The sequence below is a fragment of the Branchiostoma belcheri genome, unplaced genomic scaffold (genome assembly GCF_001625305.1).
Source record: "Branchiostoma belcheri isolate BF01 breed outbred unplaced genomic scaffold, Haploidv18h27 scaffold124, whole genome shotgun sequence".
Taxonomy (NCBI): Eukaryota; Metazoa; Chordata; class Leptocardii; order Amphioxiformes; family Branchiostomatidae; genus Branchiostoma; species Branchiostoma belcheri.
Genome location: NW_017802647.1, coordinates 824517 through 843865, shown reverse-complemented (window position 1 = coordinate 843865; position 19349 = coordinate 824517). Strand labels below are relative to the sequence as shown.

Here is a 19349-nt window from a genome sequence, read left to right as displayed (position 1 = left end):
GTACATTCACACTACAGAAAGAAAGCACAACATTTTCCCTCTTCTGTAAAGAAATAGGACATATTTCCAACAATCATTATGTGACCAAATCATTTAATTTCAGTGAAAACAATTCAATCACAAATGCTTTTGAAAACATATCGCATTGCTATACAGAATGAAACAACAGAAAATATTTGAAGTGCTTTACTTAGTAGGAAAATGTAGTCTAGAACTGTGTTCTACACCATAAATGCATACACTAATATTAGTCACAACCTTAAACTAGACATTAGTAAAAGAAATGTGAACTCTTTCAATAAAAAATGACAATGAATAGTAGAGAGGACCAGTTTAGATAATCAGGTGTTTGGAACTAAAATTCAGAGGATCGCAGAGATGCCCTATTCCAACATATTTCATTGTCATTTTTAGGGGTCTGAATGGGATGTCCCAATCACGCTTTGCACTAAAAGCAGCGGCCACGAAATTCTTTATTTATGCAGACTGGAATTGCTTAATACAACTATGCAAAATTCAAATTCAAAGCAGTGACCCGGCATTACGCTTTATTCATGCCGCCGCCTAATGCTTTAACCATAATGTTCATTTAACATTAAGTTATAATGACCTGACTTCACTTCACTTCATTATGCAAATCTAATTCATGTGCTTACGCATTGCGGCATGCAGACCCCATTTTTGAAAGAGTTCTAAAAATAAATGCCAACTCACGATCAAGGTTCGATGTTCTCTTGTCTCGTAGATAGGTGACAGGTCCCTCAGGAACACCCACAGGCAAATCCTCCTGAAAGAGGACAGGTACACAGGATAGCTGACAGATACTCCAGGAATACAGACAGGAACACAGACGGGTCCCACAGCACACATAGACACATGGTCAGGTACAGTCTCAGCTTCCCATTAGTTCTAGGGTGTAAAAAAATAAACATTCAGAAAAATGTCAAGCCACATTTACATACAAAAGTATACAGCAATGTTGACAATAATGCATGACATCATCATAATAATCACAACATTTGATACAAAACCTGCTTTGATTGGGGTTAGAGCACAAGAGACATTGTTAGTGGGGCAAAAGAAGAGCACAGACAAAAGAAAACATAGAATATTCTGACGAAAAGTCCAAACACCAATCACAATAAAATACATCTCACACATGATATCACATGTAAGATATCACAATACATTTGTTCTAAAATCTGTATTGGTTGGGAAAAGAACACATTGAACATTGTTAATGTCAGGCAAAAGAAGAGAACAGCCAACAGTGAACAGACATGCATGTAGAATATCATAACCAAATAACAATCACACTTGATATCACAATCCCAATAACGGTAATATGCATCTCATATTGACATTCATCAAATTACAACTAGATACAAAAACATCAGAGCCAACAACAACACAAATGGAAATGCATTTCAAATATCAGTTCATGAAAATTGACAAGCAGATCAAGTTTGTATATTAGTACACGAATAAAACAGTAATTAGGCAATAGTGTAAACAGCATTTCTAAATCTAAGGTTATTAAGCAACTTAAGTAAGACTGCTTTGCAAAGACTTGCAACATAACAATTTACATCAAGTGAAAAATCCATCTCAAAAGTACAAATGTAATAAACAGCAGTTCATATGATGACTTTTCCCACTGGCACATCCACCTGAAAACATGTTGTCATAAAATATGTGGTCAAACACTGAACTGCTTGAACTTAACTGGGGACAACCAAAAACTGAAAAAAAGGTATATGTAAAGTACACTAAGTTAACATGAAATCTGAGTACTACATGCATGGTTCTAAAATCACACATGATGGGTAGAATATTCAAAAAGTTTTACAATACAATAACACATGACAAATGATTCATACATAATTTCATTTTTAACAATCATTGCACACATGCAATTACTTTAACTAATAGGTAGCAGTTGAAGTTTTCAATGAAGAAATTATTAATAAAAGAAGAGTCATCCTGCCGCCAGTGACTTTGTAACAACTTTGTTAGTAAGTGAAGATTTAATCTGTGAATAAACAAGTCATGAAAGGGCTTAGCCTTGAAGATGCCTGTCGTGTATACAAACCTGCTAGGGATTCAAACCCAGGACCACAACGTTAACGTCACTGTCATTTGTTGTCCCAAGTTGTCAATTTCTGTTCCCAAAAAACAACTACATAACTACAGTACCTCTGAAAACATTTCCCTTGGTTTGGAGCTCCTTGTTGTATTTCAATGCAAAATCTGGAACAAAATCTGGAACAACATTAGGCATACAATTATCATATTCAAGTAATACTATCATGAAAGTTCATCTGTGTTGGTTACGTTACATGTTTAAAGTTAAAACCTTTGATACAACACAAAGAAAGCTCTAGGTGAAAGATTTCTTTGTGTTGGATCAAAAGTTTAAACTTTAAACAATATTCAAGTAATGTTGGCTCTGTCATCAATTTGTCTAAAGGTTACAAAACAAATAAAAATTACAATCTCAGTTATGTTCCCAAAAAACAACTAACGTTACATGTATTTACATAACTACGGTACCATACCAAGTATTGATGGTCTGTCATCAGTTTGTCTAAGGCAGTCAGCTCTGTGCACCCAATTTTTTTCTGCAGGTGCACTGGTGCCCCCAAATATTTCTGTAGGTATTTTTGTACATATGAAATGTATGATAGTACACAGGATATTCTAGGCATCTAAGCCAGAAAAACAATAAAGTCTTTGTTGTAATACTTGTTTAAGCCTTTGTTTTAAAATGGTGCACTAAAAAAAATGTGCACCTAATTTTTTAGGTTGGGTGCACCAGTGCACCTATTCCCAAAAATGAATTTTGAGCCCGGTCTAAGGTTTACACGACAGATATAAACATTTTAATCTCAGATTTTACCAAATAAAAGTCAAGTTCGAGAGTCTTTTTTTTTTACTGCTCAACAACTGGTTGCATGCATAGAAAAGTCCTGAACTGTTCTAGACCAAAACACCGCTTCTCTTACAGTCAACCTTATGGTGGATTCTTGGTGTCTTTTCTACCTACAAAATATTTACCTTCCTGAGCACTATGTGACGTACATGTATATCATAACCCTGGATACGGTCTTTGATCAAGGTCTTTGTCTTTGGTCTTTGGTCTTTGATATATAAAACAACTCTGTTAACGCCCGCCCCCTCCCCACTCGAAAATATTACCGATCGTCTGTCTCCCCAACTTGCAAATCAATCACCTTATCCATGTCATCCTCTACACAAACGGTACTATCGTGTCCCCTCTGTATGCTATCGGCCTCGGAACACTTTTGTTTTACATTGAAACGCATAGAATTTGACCAAAACACAAAGGACAACAACAACAAACCACGTTTCAAGCAAAGCTGACTGTTCAGGTCAGGGGTCACATAAAAGCGCCCCTCAGCGGATTATTTACAAAGTGCACCTCTTAAGATTGGTGTAGTTTTTCTATTTCAGGATCATTAATTTCACCCTCATTGAATAGTAATTGATTGACCCATGTTCAAAGAACTGGTGTGGGTACGGTGCAAAAAATTGAATAAATGAAAGTGCCTTTTTATCTTCCTTACTGGACCACACAAAAGCGCCCCCATCGGTTGCTTAACTTGGTGCAGCGTTAATTGTCTTTTGTATTTAAACTAGCAAGCAACCAGCAAAATTAGAACAGGGTAACGTTACATAAAATATATAACTGTTAACTGTTATAACATGAAACTTTAGGATTTAGCCTCAAGCTTGTTCGTATGCACACGTGCACATTCCAATAGGTGTTTTTGAACCACGTGGAGAAAAACAAAATACAGTTTTTGTTAGATTATTCTTTTCAGAAATATGGTCTCAGGCGTTGTGTATTTGACAAGAAGGAGACATAGAAATACGCTTAAACTGTACAGGCACACCGAACATAATTATGCGCGAAAAATCGGCTCTTTCGAAGTCTGTCTTAAAATTTCTTAAATCGGGAATTGTCGCTCGCAGTTTACAGAATCATATCATTTCTCTCTGATGAATATGAATTGTTAAATATGACATGTTCTTACTAGTTGTTAGGAAATAAAGCTAGCCAATTAAGTTGTTGCTTACCTGTGCGTCAAAAGCGAAGTCGCACTCTCTGTCTTCCAATCTCGCCATTTTCTTATCTTCTCCAAAATTCACCAGGTCATGAAAATCCACATTTTCTTCCCAAAACATCGAGAGAATAGCATGATTTTACTGCGAAAACTTCCGAACTCTCTACTGTACATTTCAGAAACACATTCTGACCATAAAAACTAAAAAAAGTACCCGGAAAGTTGCAAAGAATACAACATCCCAGAGAGATCTCTTTTTCCAAAACGCCATTTTTGAAAGGACCATACCAAATGGGTTTGCGGAAAAAACCGCCCACCAATCAGGCCAGGCTACTTGACCAGTCCACCAGGCCAGGCTAGCACGTCAGGCTACTCAGATCCCCCCATTCATATCCTCACGAATCGTAAGACATCCAAGCAGTCGCGCCACCTAGCGGAATTCATCAAAATTAGGGCTTACTTTACTGGTTCATTTTGATGATACGGGTTTCCAGTAAGAATGGACGGATTTCAAAAGAAAGAATTTGACCAAGGGAATATGTGTCAGAAATATATAGTCTAAGTAGGATCTCTTTCTTCCCGGAAGAGTACTAGTATTAAAGATATAGTAAAAAAAGTTATTCTTTAAATGTTGGCGAATTTGCTCTCATTTCTGCAGTGATTTTTTTCGCCGCTACGGGGCGTTTTTGATCCATGGCAATTTCAACTCCAAGACCGTTTGTTCATTACCATTCGACATCATCATCATTCTTCTAAAATAACACAGCGTGTGTGTGTGTGTGTTTGTGTGTGTGTGTGTGTGTGTATAAAGAGAGAGAGAGAGAGAGAGAGAGAGAGAGAGAGAGAGAGAGAGTACTTATTTTAAATACGTGTATCGTAAGAAAGCGTACCATATGTCTCATGCCCCAAGCCTACGTGCAAAGGGTGTTCTTTAGTAACAGGAGTGCCTATACTAGTAGTTCCTATTGCAGTTCTGATCTACATTGCTAGGGTTCATTGCGTTCCATGTCCTGACTAGTGGTCTTACAAAATGTTCGCGACCTCCAGCTCACTAATCAACTAATCATCAATGAACACGTAACTCATATACAGTTTATATAAAATTCCCAAAGGTTTACTTTCTGATAGGTGACGAACTTTTTGAACGACTTCCGGAATTCCGTTTATAAATTCCAAAATTGAAATTTAAGGAACTTGACTTTGGTCGATCATTGCTTGCAATATACAATTTGAAAAGGGTATCATTATTACACTTCACAACCTTTGGTACATTATACAAAACACATCAAACAGACCTTAAAATGCATGTACATATTTACGGATTCGTAAAGGAAGCGTAAAAGGTATTAATTATATTCACGTCGTATCTAAGCGCACTGAAAGGTGACGGAGAGGCGGAATTTGTCTTTCAGTGGCCTTTACGAAGTCGTAAAGTCTACTGAAATATTCGCCCACCTTTAATAACCCTTTACATATTGCGGAAAGGTTGCTTAGATATCGGTTTTCGTGCGGTGATGGCATCCACTGATGCAGTGTCGACCTAGAGCCCCTACCGACTTTCTGTTGCATTTTTATAGGCAACGATAACTTCAGAGACTGATTTAAGCAAAACCTTATCACCAATCACTGACGAATTACACCGGATATACTCCAGTACCGTAGACCTTAATTCCTGCTCATTAGCGATGTAAGGCGTTAGCGCGAAGAACTCCAGCAGCTGCAGTCCCGTCTTTGAGTTTTCCTTGAAGCACTCTGTGACGTCGATGTTGGTCTCGTCTTCAGACGTGACGTAGCTGACGCCCATGTCGTCGAACCACTGTTTGACGTCAGATGACGTGCGGAACACCGACTCCAGACGGTCACCTTCGCCGAAATCCCGCCACATCTTGCGATACAGGTTATTATCTGTGAACAGTGAGAATAGAAGGCCAAACAACACAGGGCCCCACTGAAAAGCAGTGTTACCAATGAGTGGGCAACGCAGTATAAATGTGACGGAAACTAAATAAAAGAAATAAATAAACACATGATACATCATTCGACTTCGAAATAATATAACGGTCAAGGCGTAAAGAAAAAAATCAACAAAACTTCAAAGTGTGCCTATCGCCAGAAAACTGACATTTTTGGTGGTAAGAATTTGAAGCACTTTGAGACTTTGAGCACACACAGAAAGGACTTACAAAGCATAAGGACTTAGGTGGTGAATCAAGTAACGAAAATACATGTAAGAAACTAAAGGTGCTCAATCTGTCAGCTTACCTGACTTAATCTCGATCAACATGTGTCCACCATCTGCCAGCTGTTCCCACATGTTCCGCAAGGTGGCGTGAAGATCTGAGACATGGTACAGAACGTGGACTGCGTGGATGAGATTGAACTTTGTGTGTTCTTCCGTCAGGAGGTACTCCTCTGCTGTCTGATGCCGCCAGTCAAACCTCACAGCGCCGAGGCTCGTGTCTTCACGCACCCGGGTCTACAGGATGTAGGATGACGGCGATATTTTAAACAAAAGGCAGGCAATATGAGTTATTTCCATGGCTATAATTGGGGTCAACGCCTAACAAAACCTCTTTTACTTCTAGTGTAAACAGATGCCCCTGATGCCTGCGTTGAGAAAAATATACTTCTTGAGACAAAAAGATGTTCACTACTAGTAGGCATTCGAGGAAAATGACATATTTGTAAAATAGCTAGAATTCCTGTAGACAATGTATCATACTATTAGGCTCAACCATGTGGTGTCGCCAAAAAAACTGCCACACGTAATCGTGCCACAGCAAAATGAATTAAAAAGGACACTAAACATAGTATACTCTCATTATCTATACTCCAGACCTCCTCCTCCTATGTAGGAAGAGATCGGTCCCAATACACATACCTGTAGGGCCAATGAGCTTGCCTGAGAGAAAATTTTATAATACCGTTGTTTGCAAATGGTAACTTAATTAATGGTCTTCTCTATTCACACTACTAGTATTTTGTCGACAATTTCTTTATGCTATTTTCCCAGCAACTATTAAAATGGGTTCTGACAGAGACTGCAAAACTTCGGTTGACATCGTCTCACCTTGTAACGCTCTATCATGTCCTCTGACGGCTCCACCACCCTACTGTACACACTGTCGTACTGACGGAGGAGCTTCTTCAGAATGATGCTGTCAACCTCTCCTAAGAGAAAAGGATCGTATATTTGAATCGTATATTTGATTAATCAATATTCCAGTCTTAATTTTTCAAGAATGAATACTATTTGGCGTTGTTATCATCCATATGTTAGCGTCTCTTCTATTTGTTGACGGTCGCTTCTAGAACAGTGCTGACTTATTCTTAGACTAGTAACGCTACATGTACTAAATTGTAAGATCACGGGAAGATTTGTAGTTGAAACGTCGCCCACCGCCCACGCGCCTCGGGACAGCATGCATAGATACACACAGCCTTCTCGTCATGGCAAATTAAACGTTCAAACAGGTCAAATTTTCAAATACTTACGACCACGATTCATAGGTTGTGCAATATCAGCGATACATCAGGAAAAGGAGACATCCTACATGTCTGCCAAGATCCTTCAACATCTTTGGAGTCACATGAGACGCACTGCACTTGCGTGAAACCATCTGTTAGACTAGATGATGTTTGGTCAACGTAGCATGAGAATTTTGTCCGTTGCATATCTTTTACGACACAACATTTAAAAACTACAGAAGGGATACCATCTGCGAACAGGGCCTTAAAAGGCATGTTCTTTAGAAGTGCTATACACATTCCGCTCTTGATTTCACGCATGCGCAGTACGTTATGCTAACGTGCTGAGTCATGGCGGCCTCACCTGATCCGCTGCCTATCCCCAGCACACGCACGTCTGATCCGGATCCGGACTCACGCAGGACGGAATCCGGAATCTGGGATCCGTAGAAAAGCTGGCAGTTCTTTTCGGTGTTTTCGATCGCGGCTTGATAGGCCCTGAAGCTTGCCAGATACCGCCTCGGGTACAGTTTCACCAGCCTTCCGAAATTCTTCATTCCTTTGGGGATGCAATTTACACATTAGAAAACTTAAATTTTGATGATATATATGGTTTTCTATTCCAGTCAAGAGTGACCAAGTGTAGCTATAATGTGGCCTCCTACGCAAACTTTCTAGTGACCCGTGTTTGTAGTATGTTCAACGCAGCTTTTTTTATTCTTTATTTTTATTTTTCATCATTTTCTTTAGCCAGGGTGGCCCTCTCAGTAACTAAGCACTGCTTTGCAGCGAGGCCCTGGATCCGGACACATAAAAACATACAAATATGATACAAGAAACAAGACAACATGGCAAACATACAGAAGTACTAACATGACAAAAACAAACAAACATATGTAAGCAACTACAAAAACAAAGCCATTCTGGAGCTAGAGCACGACGGTTTCTTTTAGGGTGGGGTTTGGGGGCTGCAGCGTGGGGCAGAGCTGTATGCTTAGTCCAGAAACAACTCTCCCTCAGAAACCGCCGCGCCCCAGCTACCCTGAAGTTCGTAGAACCAAACGGTTATATATTGCTAGTCTGCGCGGGTGGTTAGCTATAACGTTACTTCCTTTTGTGTCGTCATTCAAGAAGGTCAAGCCAATACATCTACATGTACATGAATTGTGTAGTGTTTCCGTACAACGTATACTAGATATAGCGCTTTGGGAAAATGTAGGAACCCGCAATAGTAACCGTCATATGATTTGTATCAAGTCGTAAATGTTGGAAACAGCGATTTGAACATTTCAATGAGAACGAGTCTAAATGCTAACCTGGTTCGGATCCCATTCCCACCACATGCACCTCAGTCCGCGCTTCACATAGAATAGAGTGGACACACAGAATAGTTCGGGGTCTTATCTGAGGCATAGAATAGATTGTAGCAGGCTGAAGCGTCGCGTATCCTCTAATACAATATTGCCCAAGCAAGTTTCTTGGCAGAGCGTGTCAGGTGACACTATGGCGTCCGACACACTTGATGAAATTTCATCCAACGTTCGACATCCCCCGATGACAAAAGACAATGTCTTGACCTTTTTCAGGTGAACCCCTTTGAGCTGTCTTTTTAGGAACCTTTTGTGTCAGTCAGCCATGGTTTTGTTCAACAGAAAAGACATACAATTGATCCCTTTTACCAATGACGTCCTTGCTTTTACAACCCCCGTTGCGTAGCTCTACCTTGTTTATCGTGACAAGAAAAGGAGCGCGTCAATTTGAATAGTCTAAGATCACAAAACCCACTCATTATGCAGAATGTGGGACTATTCATTATCCACTGCCTTCAAAGAAGAAGTCAAACCTCATAATAGCTAATAAGTGTACGTAGTAGAGGTGTAAGTTTTTCCAGACAAGTAACAAAACATTCCGACCCAAAATAAAAATGCTACTAAACCACGGGAATACAAAGCTCTTATTGTGAATTTGCGACAGTACATAGCGACGTATACGACAAGCCGGTACATGCTGGTTTTTTGCGTAATTTATCGGAATCGGCACTATACGTATGTACTGAGTTCTTGAGTCGTGGAGCTTCGGCAGCCTGGGTGCGGTCCTCCGTAGTTACCACTGGCTCCCTATTGACGCTAACTACCATGGACTACCTAGGCCCAGAGCCAGGCCAGAGCCTCGGAGGACGTGATTCTTTTTTTTTTTTTTTTTTTTTGAGAACAGGCGAAAATCAATGCGCGCGCGGATGTCATCCATAAAATTAAGTCGGTGTGGCTTGATAGTGGAATTTGGACCTGAGCCATCCTGTTGCTTGTCATTGTCAACAATTGTAGACTGACTGACAGTCACAGTCCCAATATTAATGCATTGTGCAGGCACCTAGGCCTAGCGGTTGAACTTGTTCCTCAGCAGCTGCTGATTGTTAGAAGCTTGGCCACGACACGTCTAGACTGAAGTGGGGAGTAACATGTAATGTAGCTATATATAGCATACAATTACTTCTGCATTAATACCTGTTTGACTCATGATAACCTTTCAGACATGGGAGGGGCCACATTTGAGCCCGACAAACTTTACAGCTTGCTTATCAATAAAGTATCATATGCATGTGATCTTCGATGGTAGAAATTAGCATTTTTGTGTACATTGTTCTTAGAAAACATAATGTGACGTTTTAAAGGATCTATGCTAGCTATCAGATAGACTGAGACTCGCCGAACTCCAACGAGTTAAAATGAAGTACGGTCTCATTGTAGGTTTAGGTCGTTCACCCAAATAAACATGACTCCTGCACTGTACATGGAACATGTGCCGTAATCGGATCACGTTCATTACTTACCTCACGGGTTAGCCACGTCTTCACGCGTCCAACCAACAAAATATGCTGATTTATGAACAAACGCTTAGTAACTTTCGAGCGTAACACTGTTTAGTTCAAAACCAGGAGAGTGAGTGGTTATAACTGGCGCGGATTGGATGAGCGCCAAAATGACGTCAGCTAGAAAAGCTTCTTCTCTCTGGGAGAACAGAAGGGCAGACGTCACAATTGCGTTGCGCAGTAGAAATCTGAGAAAGTACTTTTATGGGGCCTTGTTTCAGTGTATTTAACCATAGGTTCCTATGGTGTACTGTCTATCAGTCCATAAGGAAACCAGTAGGGACTGCACTTCCGACATAAATCGATAGGTGATACAAATGATCGGAATTTGTTCAACTCCGTTAAACATTCAAATAGAATGTAAAACACTGCTCTAGTAGCTGGTCGTACCAGACACTGACACGGATAGATTCATTTCTGTAACTGATAGCAGGGATTGGTAGAGCGCAAAAAATGACGTCAGAGCCAAGTGCTATTTTTTAAAGAGGTCAAAGGTTACCAAGAGCTCCTCAGCAGAAAGGATGGCGCAGCTCGTAATCGCCAGACAAAACATCGCGTTTCTCTCTCCGTTCCTAAACATTACGTTTCTGTTTGTTTGTTTTCAACTTCACGTCAGTGGGAAAGGGGACGTCATAGGGCACCTCTTGACAGAGACCGTGCTGTAGAACGTAAAACAGTATGGCGAGAGCGGTTTGGGCGTTGTCGGCGTTCTGTCTTCTTGTATCGGCTGCATGCGGAAGTGAAGGATACGAAAAACACAGAGGAGACAAAACTGCAGGTTTTAATGTGCTGATGGCTGCAGGACAAGGGCGGCAGGGTCAGGTGAGATTCAGAAGGACGCTGTTTATATACAAATGGACTCGTAAGGTGACGCACGTCAGTGTAAAATCGAGCGGGGTAGACGATACTGGAATACTAAGTACTTACATCATCAGGTCATGCAATGCGAGGCAAAGCGTAGCGCTGGTCTAGCCTCCTGTGCAGGCTCCGGGGCAGGTGGAAATTTTGATACAGCGTTTTGAAGAATTTTATCTTCATAGCCGGCCATCCAGTCACCGAGAGAAGGTTCCATACCACCCATGGAATGGTTGGTTGTAGGATAGTCCGCTTTTAAAATAACGCGTTGAAATCTCTTCAAAACGCTGTATCAAAATTCCCACCCGCTCCGTAGCCTGCACAGGAGCGCTAGCATAGCGCTAGTCCAACATCATCCAGTCGTCCCGCAACATACTGTCAGCTACTATTGCTGTAACACTAGTACTGTCATCATTAAAATAGTGACTATTAAAGCAGCATGTTGGCTGCCGGGCCGTTGTTGGATGGAAGTTTGCCTGTGCCTGTTGATACCCTCTACTGTTAACCGGGTCACGTTCGCAAGTCGGGGCCCGGCCGGGCAGTTTACGGGAATGAAAATATATATATATATGATATAAAAGACAACAAAACACACAAAAAGGTTAGAAGATGATCAGAAGCGATATTTGTGCATATTCTCGATTTGCAGTTGTTGTTTTTTTCGTTCACGCAACAGCCCAGCCGGGTCCCGGATTGGAAATCTACCTGTTGACCCTTGCACAACAGGTGAGGGAGTCTTAATTGTAAAAATGCTAGCAATGAAAAAAGAAGTGTTTCTTGGTAATACCATTTTACAACAGTCTTTAATAGACAATGTTAAACTTGATCAGGCCGTTCTGGTTCGCGACAGGTCGCGGCACGCAGAGTCAGACGACAATACATATACATACATACATATACATACATACATTTTTAATGGATAAAAAGGCAACTGCCTGTGTGATCCATATCTGAAACCTTAAAACTACTACATTACAATAGATAAATTACAAAAATAATAAAATATACATTGTCCTCGCTAATACATGTACTTTGGCGATAGTTACTTAAACGTTCAGATTTACAATGTTAGAGTTGTACTTATAATGTCCAGAGTTCAGAGTTGTTATGATCAAGTTATAATGTCCAGAGTTCAGTAGTTTCTAACATTAAACGTTCAGATTTACAATGTTCAGAGTTGTACTCGTCTTGTAATGTCCAGAGTTCAGAGTTTGTTATGATCAAGTTGTAATGTCCAGAGTTCAGTAGTTTGTAATATACCAAAATATCAGAGTTTGTAATGTTCAAAATTCAGAGTTGTAATGTCCAGAGTTCAAAGTTGTAATGTTCAGAAGTTGTAATATCTAATTATGTGTATTCCGTCCCCCTCCAGTAACTGTCCAGTCTTGACTTAAAAGAGTTAACAGTGTCTGCTGCCACAACATCTGCGGGAAGGCTATTCCAAGCATTTATTGCTCGTACACTAAAAGAGTTTGATCTAGTTAACTTCTTCGCTTGTGGTTTGGCGATTTTGTATGGATGGCCTCTGGTACGTCCATCTACGTTTAAGTTGAACAGCCGGCCTGGGTCGACACGGTCGAAACCTTTGACGAACTTGAAGACTTGTATCACGTCACCTCTTTTGCGGCGGTGCTCAAGAGTAGGAAGTTGCAGACGACGTAATCTGTCCTCGTAGCTGATTTCTCTGAACCCAGGTACAAGTCGCGTCGCCTTGTGCTGTATTCTATTCAGTAGCTCCTGGTCACCTATAGAGTATGGACCCCATATCACATTACCATACTCTATAATGGGCCGAACCATAGTTTTGTACAACAGGGGTACGGTTGTCTTGTCAAGTCGTTGAAAGCTCTTCTTGACGAGTCCCAGAATTCTGAATGCCTTGTTAGCAGCGGCGGTGCAATGCGCATGGAATTTCAGTTTCCTGTCAACGATTACTCCCAGGTCCCGCTCCTCGCTGGTTTCTTCCAACGTGGAGCCTTGGATTTCATATTCTTGGCAAGGATTACCATGCCCAATATGCATGCGTTTACACTTTTCGATGTTAAAGCTGAGCTGCCAGTCTTTGGACCAAGCTGCCAGGTTGTTAATGTCTGCTTGCAGGGTGGCAACTTCGACTGGAGAGTTTACGACGTGACGGACACCACCGAGTCCGCTGGCTGCACGTCAACTCCCGCGTCACGTCACGATTCGCCACCGTGACGGTGGAGAGCAAGCTGTTCAACCGGGCGGACCGGGGCCGAGAGGCCGTCTTCAACATGCAGCTGCCGGAGGCCGCTTTCATCTCCAACTTTTCTATGTAAGGGAATTAAGTCACTGCGATATTTCATCTTATACAAATAAATTCGATCTAGGTACGCTTTTTCTTCGGATAATGCTGAGGTCACAGTTCCTAACCCAGAGTGCGACGGGTCAGTTTTTGAGGACGAAAAGACAACACAACACAAATAAGAGCCGAGGTAAAAAAATATAAATAATCATGAGCTCGATTGGTGTATATTCTTGATGTGAATTTTTTTCCCGACCCGCACGGTTTGAAAATGTGACCTTGGTATCACTGATTTTGCTGCTCTCGGAGATCAAGAAGTTAACTTTAATTATTGTATTCTAAGATGGCGACTGGCCCTCCGCAACACACGTGACAATTGATTTCAGTTCCACCAATCCATAGTCACGCCCCTGTGTTTCCAGGGTCATCAACGGCACCCTGTATGTGGGGAGCGTGATGGGGAAGGCGGCGGCGAGGGAAGCGTACGACGCCGCCGTGGAGGCAGGGGAAAGCGCCGGGCACGTCGCACAGGAAAGGTCTGGATCAACCTCGTCATCGGGCCGTGCAAACACCATTGTTTTAAAGATGGTGGCTTTCTCAACCTCAGTGATATGTTGTCGGAAGCATGATTACCTTTATCACAACACACGAAGCTGGTTGAGCAATTATAGCGCAATTTTGTAATTGCAGCATGCTTTAAAACTGTACCTACCGTATTTGGTGTGTCAACTAATCTCCAACCAGATTATATGGTGGCAAGGCAGTATCCATTGTCCATTAGCCACTGAAGGAAAGTCACTGGTCATGTGCGATACATTCGGTGGCTAATGGACATCCCTCTGGCTAATGGATACTGCCTTACCACCGTATGATCTGCTTGGAGATTAGTGTCAACGTATTTTAACCTGTTTGAACGATCTTAATTGTTATTTGCATTTGTTGTAATATACATAATCTTACAATGACTTTACTGTACCTTTTAACAGACTTAAAGTTGGTTGCGTGGTCACATCTTTGACATGCCAGTTGACTGACAAAAAAAAAATGAATGTAAACCTTGATTTTCTCCAGTCCGAGAGGGCGTGAAGTGTTCAACATCGCGATCAACGTCGGTGCATGGGAGGAGGTCACCTTTCAGCTGACCTACCAGGAGTTCCTGGTGCGCAGGCTCGGCATCTACGAACACGTCATCAGGTAAACGTTAACCGACCATTGGTCACGATTTTCAACAAGTTCATGACGAAACTGACGGTCGACAAGTAACTACATGTACATACATACGACAACCTTTCCGTAAACCTATCGTACATCGTATGTAAACAGCGTGGCCTTGGTAACAGGAGCTTTGCACAATATGGTCACTGCCTTTTATAGACTAGCAAATACACAAGTTTTAAATAGCGCTGTCTATTCGTGTATGGAGATGTCAGTGGAACCTTGAAAACCGTGGGGTTTTCGACCAAGGCTTCATATACTCTATCGACTGGTTCCTGTACAATGCAGATACGAGAAGGCCCCTTACACCGTTTTTCTTACAGTATCAGACCACAGCAGATCATACCAGACATGCGCATCAGCGTTGATGTGCGTGAGCCGCAGGGGTTCAGCTTTCTGCGCGTGCCCGACATCAGGATCTCTGACCTGCTGACCGACCAATCAACAGGTGACTTACAACGGCGCAAAAATATCTACTAAGTAAATTAAACCCTTTGGAACAAAAATAACATTTTATAATTTAGAGAGCTTCCATATTCTTGGCATAGGAGTATGGACATAATTTTAAACTACTTACAATACGTGTTGTTTGTTGCTTGAGCAGACGAGTTGTCCACTGCGACTGTGTTTCGTGCGAGTCCTGATCATTACGTCATCACCTAACGCACCATCCGAGGGGAACAGGCCGCCATGTCTGCCGAGGGCATCATGGGAGATTTCGTGGTGCAGTATGATGTCGTTCGCCAGCAGAAAATCGGGTTCATCCAAGTAAGATACTTTCATACTCACTCCTTACGTAGAAATTGATTGAACCTAAAAAGAATTTGGGCATGTATTTATCTTCAGCATTTGGGGAATATACGGAATAGTTTTAGGGAAGATGATCAGTTTTATGGAGAATTAGAAACGTTGACGTCGGTATCTTGCGCAGGTACACGGGGACTACTTTGTACACTACTTCGCGCCGACCGGTTTAGCAGTCATGCCCAAGAATGTTGTCTTTGTGATCGACGTCAGTGGCTCCATGAGCGGTGACAAGATACGTCAGACTAAGGAGGCCATGGCAGTCATCTTAGGCGAGGTAAGCATTGCTTGTTCGTTTGTGTTAAGAGGAGTTACGTATAGTGTGTTTTGCCGAAGGGCGGTTATACACATACGTACATGTACCTCCAATAGTTAATGCAAAGTTGCAGTGTTAGTAGTCCTTCCAAATCAACGATTACTATCAGCACGGGTGTGTAACCTCATGTGCTTTAAGTTCAAAACTAGAGGCATACAGTCGTCCACACTACGAACATTGGTTTGTTGTCAGGACTGCTGTTGCTGCTGTTTAAGTTTCCTTATACTTGTGCTATCACTACAGTTAACCAGCTATAACATTTTAGGCAGACTTTACTTTCTCACTCTTTGTTTTGGTGATAACATCTTCTCTCATTCTAGCTTCGAGGAATGGACTTTTTCAACATCCTGACGTTCTCTGACCGCACCACGCGGTGGAAGTCAGAACTGCAGGTGGCCAATCAGGAAAACGTCAGGGCTGCTCACACGTACGTCAACAACATGAAAGCACTAGGAGGTACGTAATACATGTATAACTGCCATGAAAGGTTTTGTATTTCAGTAGTCAAGCTCGAAGTATCACAAATGGGTCATCCTTGTAATTTGATTTTTCAGTGCCCAATTTCTGTATAATGCTCCATACTTATATGCAATGACGTAATTGTAAGGCGAAGGCAAAAGGCAATGGCTAATATGAGTTTTCGTAACTGCAAGGAACAAACATCAACGATGCCATCATAGAATCCTCGGCCCTGTTGGACCGAGTCCTCGGCCGTGACAGTCGAGCCTCCATGATTGTGTTACTGACGGACGGTCAACCCACGGTCGGTGTGACGAGCACCAATCAGATCATCGCAAACGTACGGGACCACCTGGCGGGAAACCACGCCCTCTTCTGCCTCGGTTTCGGATACGACGTCTCGTTCGAATTCCTGGAAAGACTTGCACTTCAAAATGGAGGTAAGGACAACAACTCTATGTACACTAGGTTCATGGTGGTTTTCAGACACACCGATTGTAAGGCCTTCCACAAAACATGGAATAGTGTATTTGTACAATATTACATAGTGTATTTGTACATTACAAATTTTACATTAAAATTTGTGAAGATAATTTTAATCAGAAAAGGGAGGGAAAATTATAAGGCTTTGTTTTTTCAGGGTTCGTCAGAAGAATCTACCCAGACAGTGATAGTAACCTACAACTGACGGGCTTCTTTGACGAGGTGGCCAAACCTTTGATGGTAGACGTCAACATGGGGTACGGCCAGGTCGGCAACACGGCACTGCAGGTGGGTAAAGAAGTTAGGCCTATAGGAAAAAATGTTGTGTTTTCTGTGTCAGTCCTGAAAAACGTAGGGTCGGTAGGTAGGGATTATCTTTTTTTATTCTTCTTTTTTTAGACATTGGCGATCTCTAGTGATCCAAATGAAAGAGAGAGAGAGAGAGAGAGAGAGAGAGAGAGATTCAACTTGTACAATACTACTTTAACATACTACTTTAACAAAGTAGAACTTGCATGAGGACACTTATATTTTCAATGTCAATGTTGAAAAAACAGCTGTACAACATTTCATAACTCGGGTGTCAGCTACAAAAAGTCAACCAGCTTGAAAAATTTATGTCCCGTGCAGGGGTTCACAAAAAAAGGCTAGGGTCAGCTGTTTTTTCTAGGGTCGGTCTGGAAAAAGGAAACACAACTTTTTTTCCCTAGGCCCTATAACCTATGTCCACATCAATTCAAGTAGTGCTTCATAACATTTGAAGCAAAAAACATATGTCTCTTTTCAAACAGACGTACAGATGTAGAGAATGCATTATGAAATGTACAGTATTGTCTATACTAAGAAGGTCTAAAAATTTTCATTGAGTTCCTTGATGTGTCAATACCTAGGTTGTTGACGTCACGCAGACCGCCTTTTCAAACTTCTTCAACGGTTCTGAAGTGGTGGTTGCCGGGCGTTTCCCTGGAGCCCAGCCTAGCAACTTCCACGTGACCGTGACGGGGAAAGGAGCACAGGATTCGCTTTCATTGGTGGAGGATTTCCAGGTGTGTATACATGTATGTGGAGGATTTCCAGGTGTGTATCAACTTTTACATGACCTGTATTCCTGGTTCACAGGTAACAAACCTAACGCCGAGGTCACATTTCCAAACCACACTTTCAACAATTTATATCAAGAATATAGGCTAATAGTTCCCGTTATTAATTTTTTCAACTTTTTTTGTGTTTTGTTGTCTTTTGTATAGATCATACTTTTCGTTCCGTAAGACTGCCCGGCCGGGCCCCGGTTTGGAAATGTGACCTCAGCATAAAGAAACGAATCAAACACAGTAGATGCAAAATATATATCTTAAGTTTTCCCGACCTTGCATTTACATAGAGGGGATCGAACTAACACATACTCCTCTACCATCTATTGCAGTTGGCCTCGTTGGTAGCGCCCGAGGGGTACGTGGAGCGCCTATGGGCCTACCTCACCATCAAAGACCTACTGAAGAAAGAACGTACTTCAACAGACGAAGAGCAACAAAGCGAACTAGAGGAACGCGCGCTGAGCATGTCCCTGGAGTACAACTTCGTCACCCCCCTCACCTCCATGGTTGTTCTCCAGAAGAACAGACGGGGACAGCCTGCCGATTACATGCTACACGATGAATCTAACCAACGTGATATTGCTTATTTTGGAAACCGCGGTATTGCAAATTGTTGTGGGCAGAGTAGTGCTAGTGGAAGGTCGACGTCGGGGTCATTTTGGACTGTCGTGACCACTGTTGTCTCTGCTTTGCTCTGTTTCTGAGATCATATTAAGGACAAGTTAAGATTGTGAGGGGGAGATCGTAATAGATTGTCAATTTGTATATATTTATTTGGAAGTGTCAAGATACGGAAGTAGCTATAGGTATGTCATTTTGGATTGTCGTGACCACTGTTGCTTTGCTCTGTGTCTGAGATCATGTTAAGGGCAAGTTAAGATTGTGAGGGAGGGATTTTGATACCTTGTCAATTTGTGTATAATTGTATACATATGGGTTGATTTGTTTATATACATATATATTATACGATATTTTAGAACAGTTGTGTATAATGTTATAATATAATGTTGTGAAAATGTTTCACAATTCTAGTCCTTTTGCTGACGTGAAGCTGTCTTTCCCCGTAGTATAATAGCCTACTAGCAGGTAGAAAGTTATCATTGCCTTAGTTGATCTACATTTCTAGGGAATTCTGTACACGCTGAAGGACATGTTTACTGTTTATAGTTATACGCTACTGTTGTAGTTCACGAGAACATTAGTCAAGATACTAATATCTAGATAGATTATACGGATATGACATTATAAATGTATATGCTATTTTGCTACTGGCGCTAGCTGCTGCAACCTGGTAATAAACGCATGAATAATACTTCTTATGATTGTCTGGTCGTATTTCTGTCATTGATATGATAATGCAGATAGAAATGATAAGTTATGACACATATGACGTCCATGCGGTGAATATATATACAGGGTACTATCTGATGAG

General features: G+C 41.5%; 2 protein-coding genes across 3 annotated transcripts; one reads left to right on the top strand and one right to left on the bottom strand.

Annotated features, from left to right (window-relative positions):
* Positions 1-5019: 5019 nt before the first annotated feature.
* On the bottom strand, positions 5020-14663 carry LOC109463342 (histamine N-methyltransferase B-like). 2 transcript variants are annotated; one of them, XM_019760117.1, is made up of 5 exons: positions 14603-14663; positions 7921-8115; positions 7159-7259; positions 6351-6564; positions 5020-5993 (listed from the first exon to the last, which is right to left on the bottom strand). In XM_019760117.1, exons 2-5 carry the CDS (start codon positions 8111-8113, stop codon positions 5638-5640), a joined length of 864 nt encoding a protein of 287 aa, XP_019615676.1. In that variant the 5' UTR covers positions 8114-8115; positions 14603-14663; the 3' UTR covers positions 5020-5637. The 2 variants fall into 2 exon arrangements, with proteins under 2 accessions (XP_019615676.1, XP_019615675.1); XM_019760116.1 differs by lacking the exon at positions 14603-14663 and adding an exon at positions 8873-9039.
* On the top strand, positions 10932-19236 carry LOC109463344 (inter-alpha-trypsin inhibitor heavy chain H4-like). The gene is given in 14 exon segments (XM_019760118.1): positions 10932-11247; positions 12131-12160; positions 13408-13423; positions 13426-13576; positions 13969-14082; positions 14618-14740; positions 15085-15209; positions 15366-15529; positions 15693-15842; positions 16202-16337; positions 16535-16780; positions 16981-17111; positions 17714-17869; positions 18247-19236. Coding segments are annotated over 14 exon segments (2061 nt in total). The 5' UTR covers positions 10932-11103; the 3' UTR covers positions 18622-19236.
* Positions 19237-19349: the final 113 nt, after the last annotated feature.

Excerpts from the sequence above, each read along its gene's own strand:
- LOC109463342 (XM_019760116.1), bottom strand. The coding sequence starts at position 8,969 with ATGCCTCAGATAAGACCCCGAACTATTCTGTGTGTCCACTCTATTCTA. Across the intron at positions 6,565-7,158 it reads ACATGATAGAGCGTTACAAG|ACCCGGGTGCGTGAAGACAC; the intron begins GTGAGACGATGT and ends TACATCCTGTAG. Across the intron at positions 5,994-6,350 it reads GTTGATCGAGATTAAGTCAG|ATAATAACCTGTATCGCAAG; the intron begins GTAAGCTGACAG and ends CACTGTTCACAG.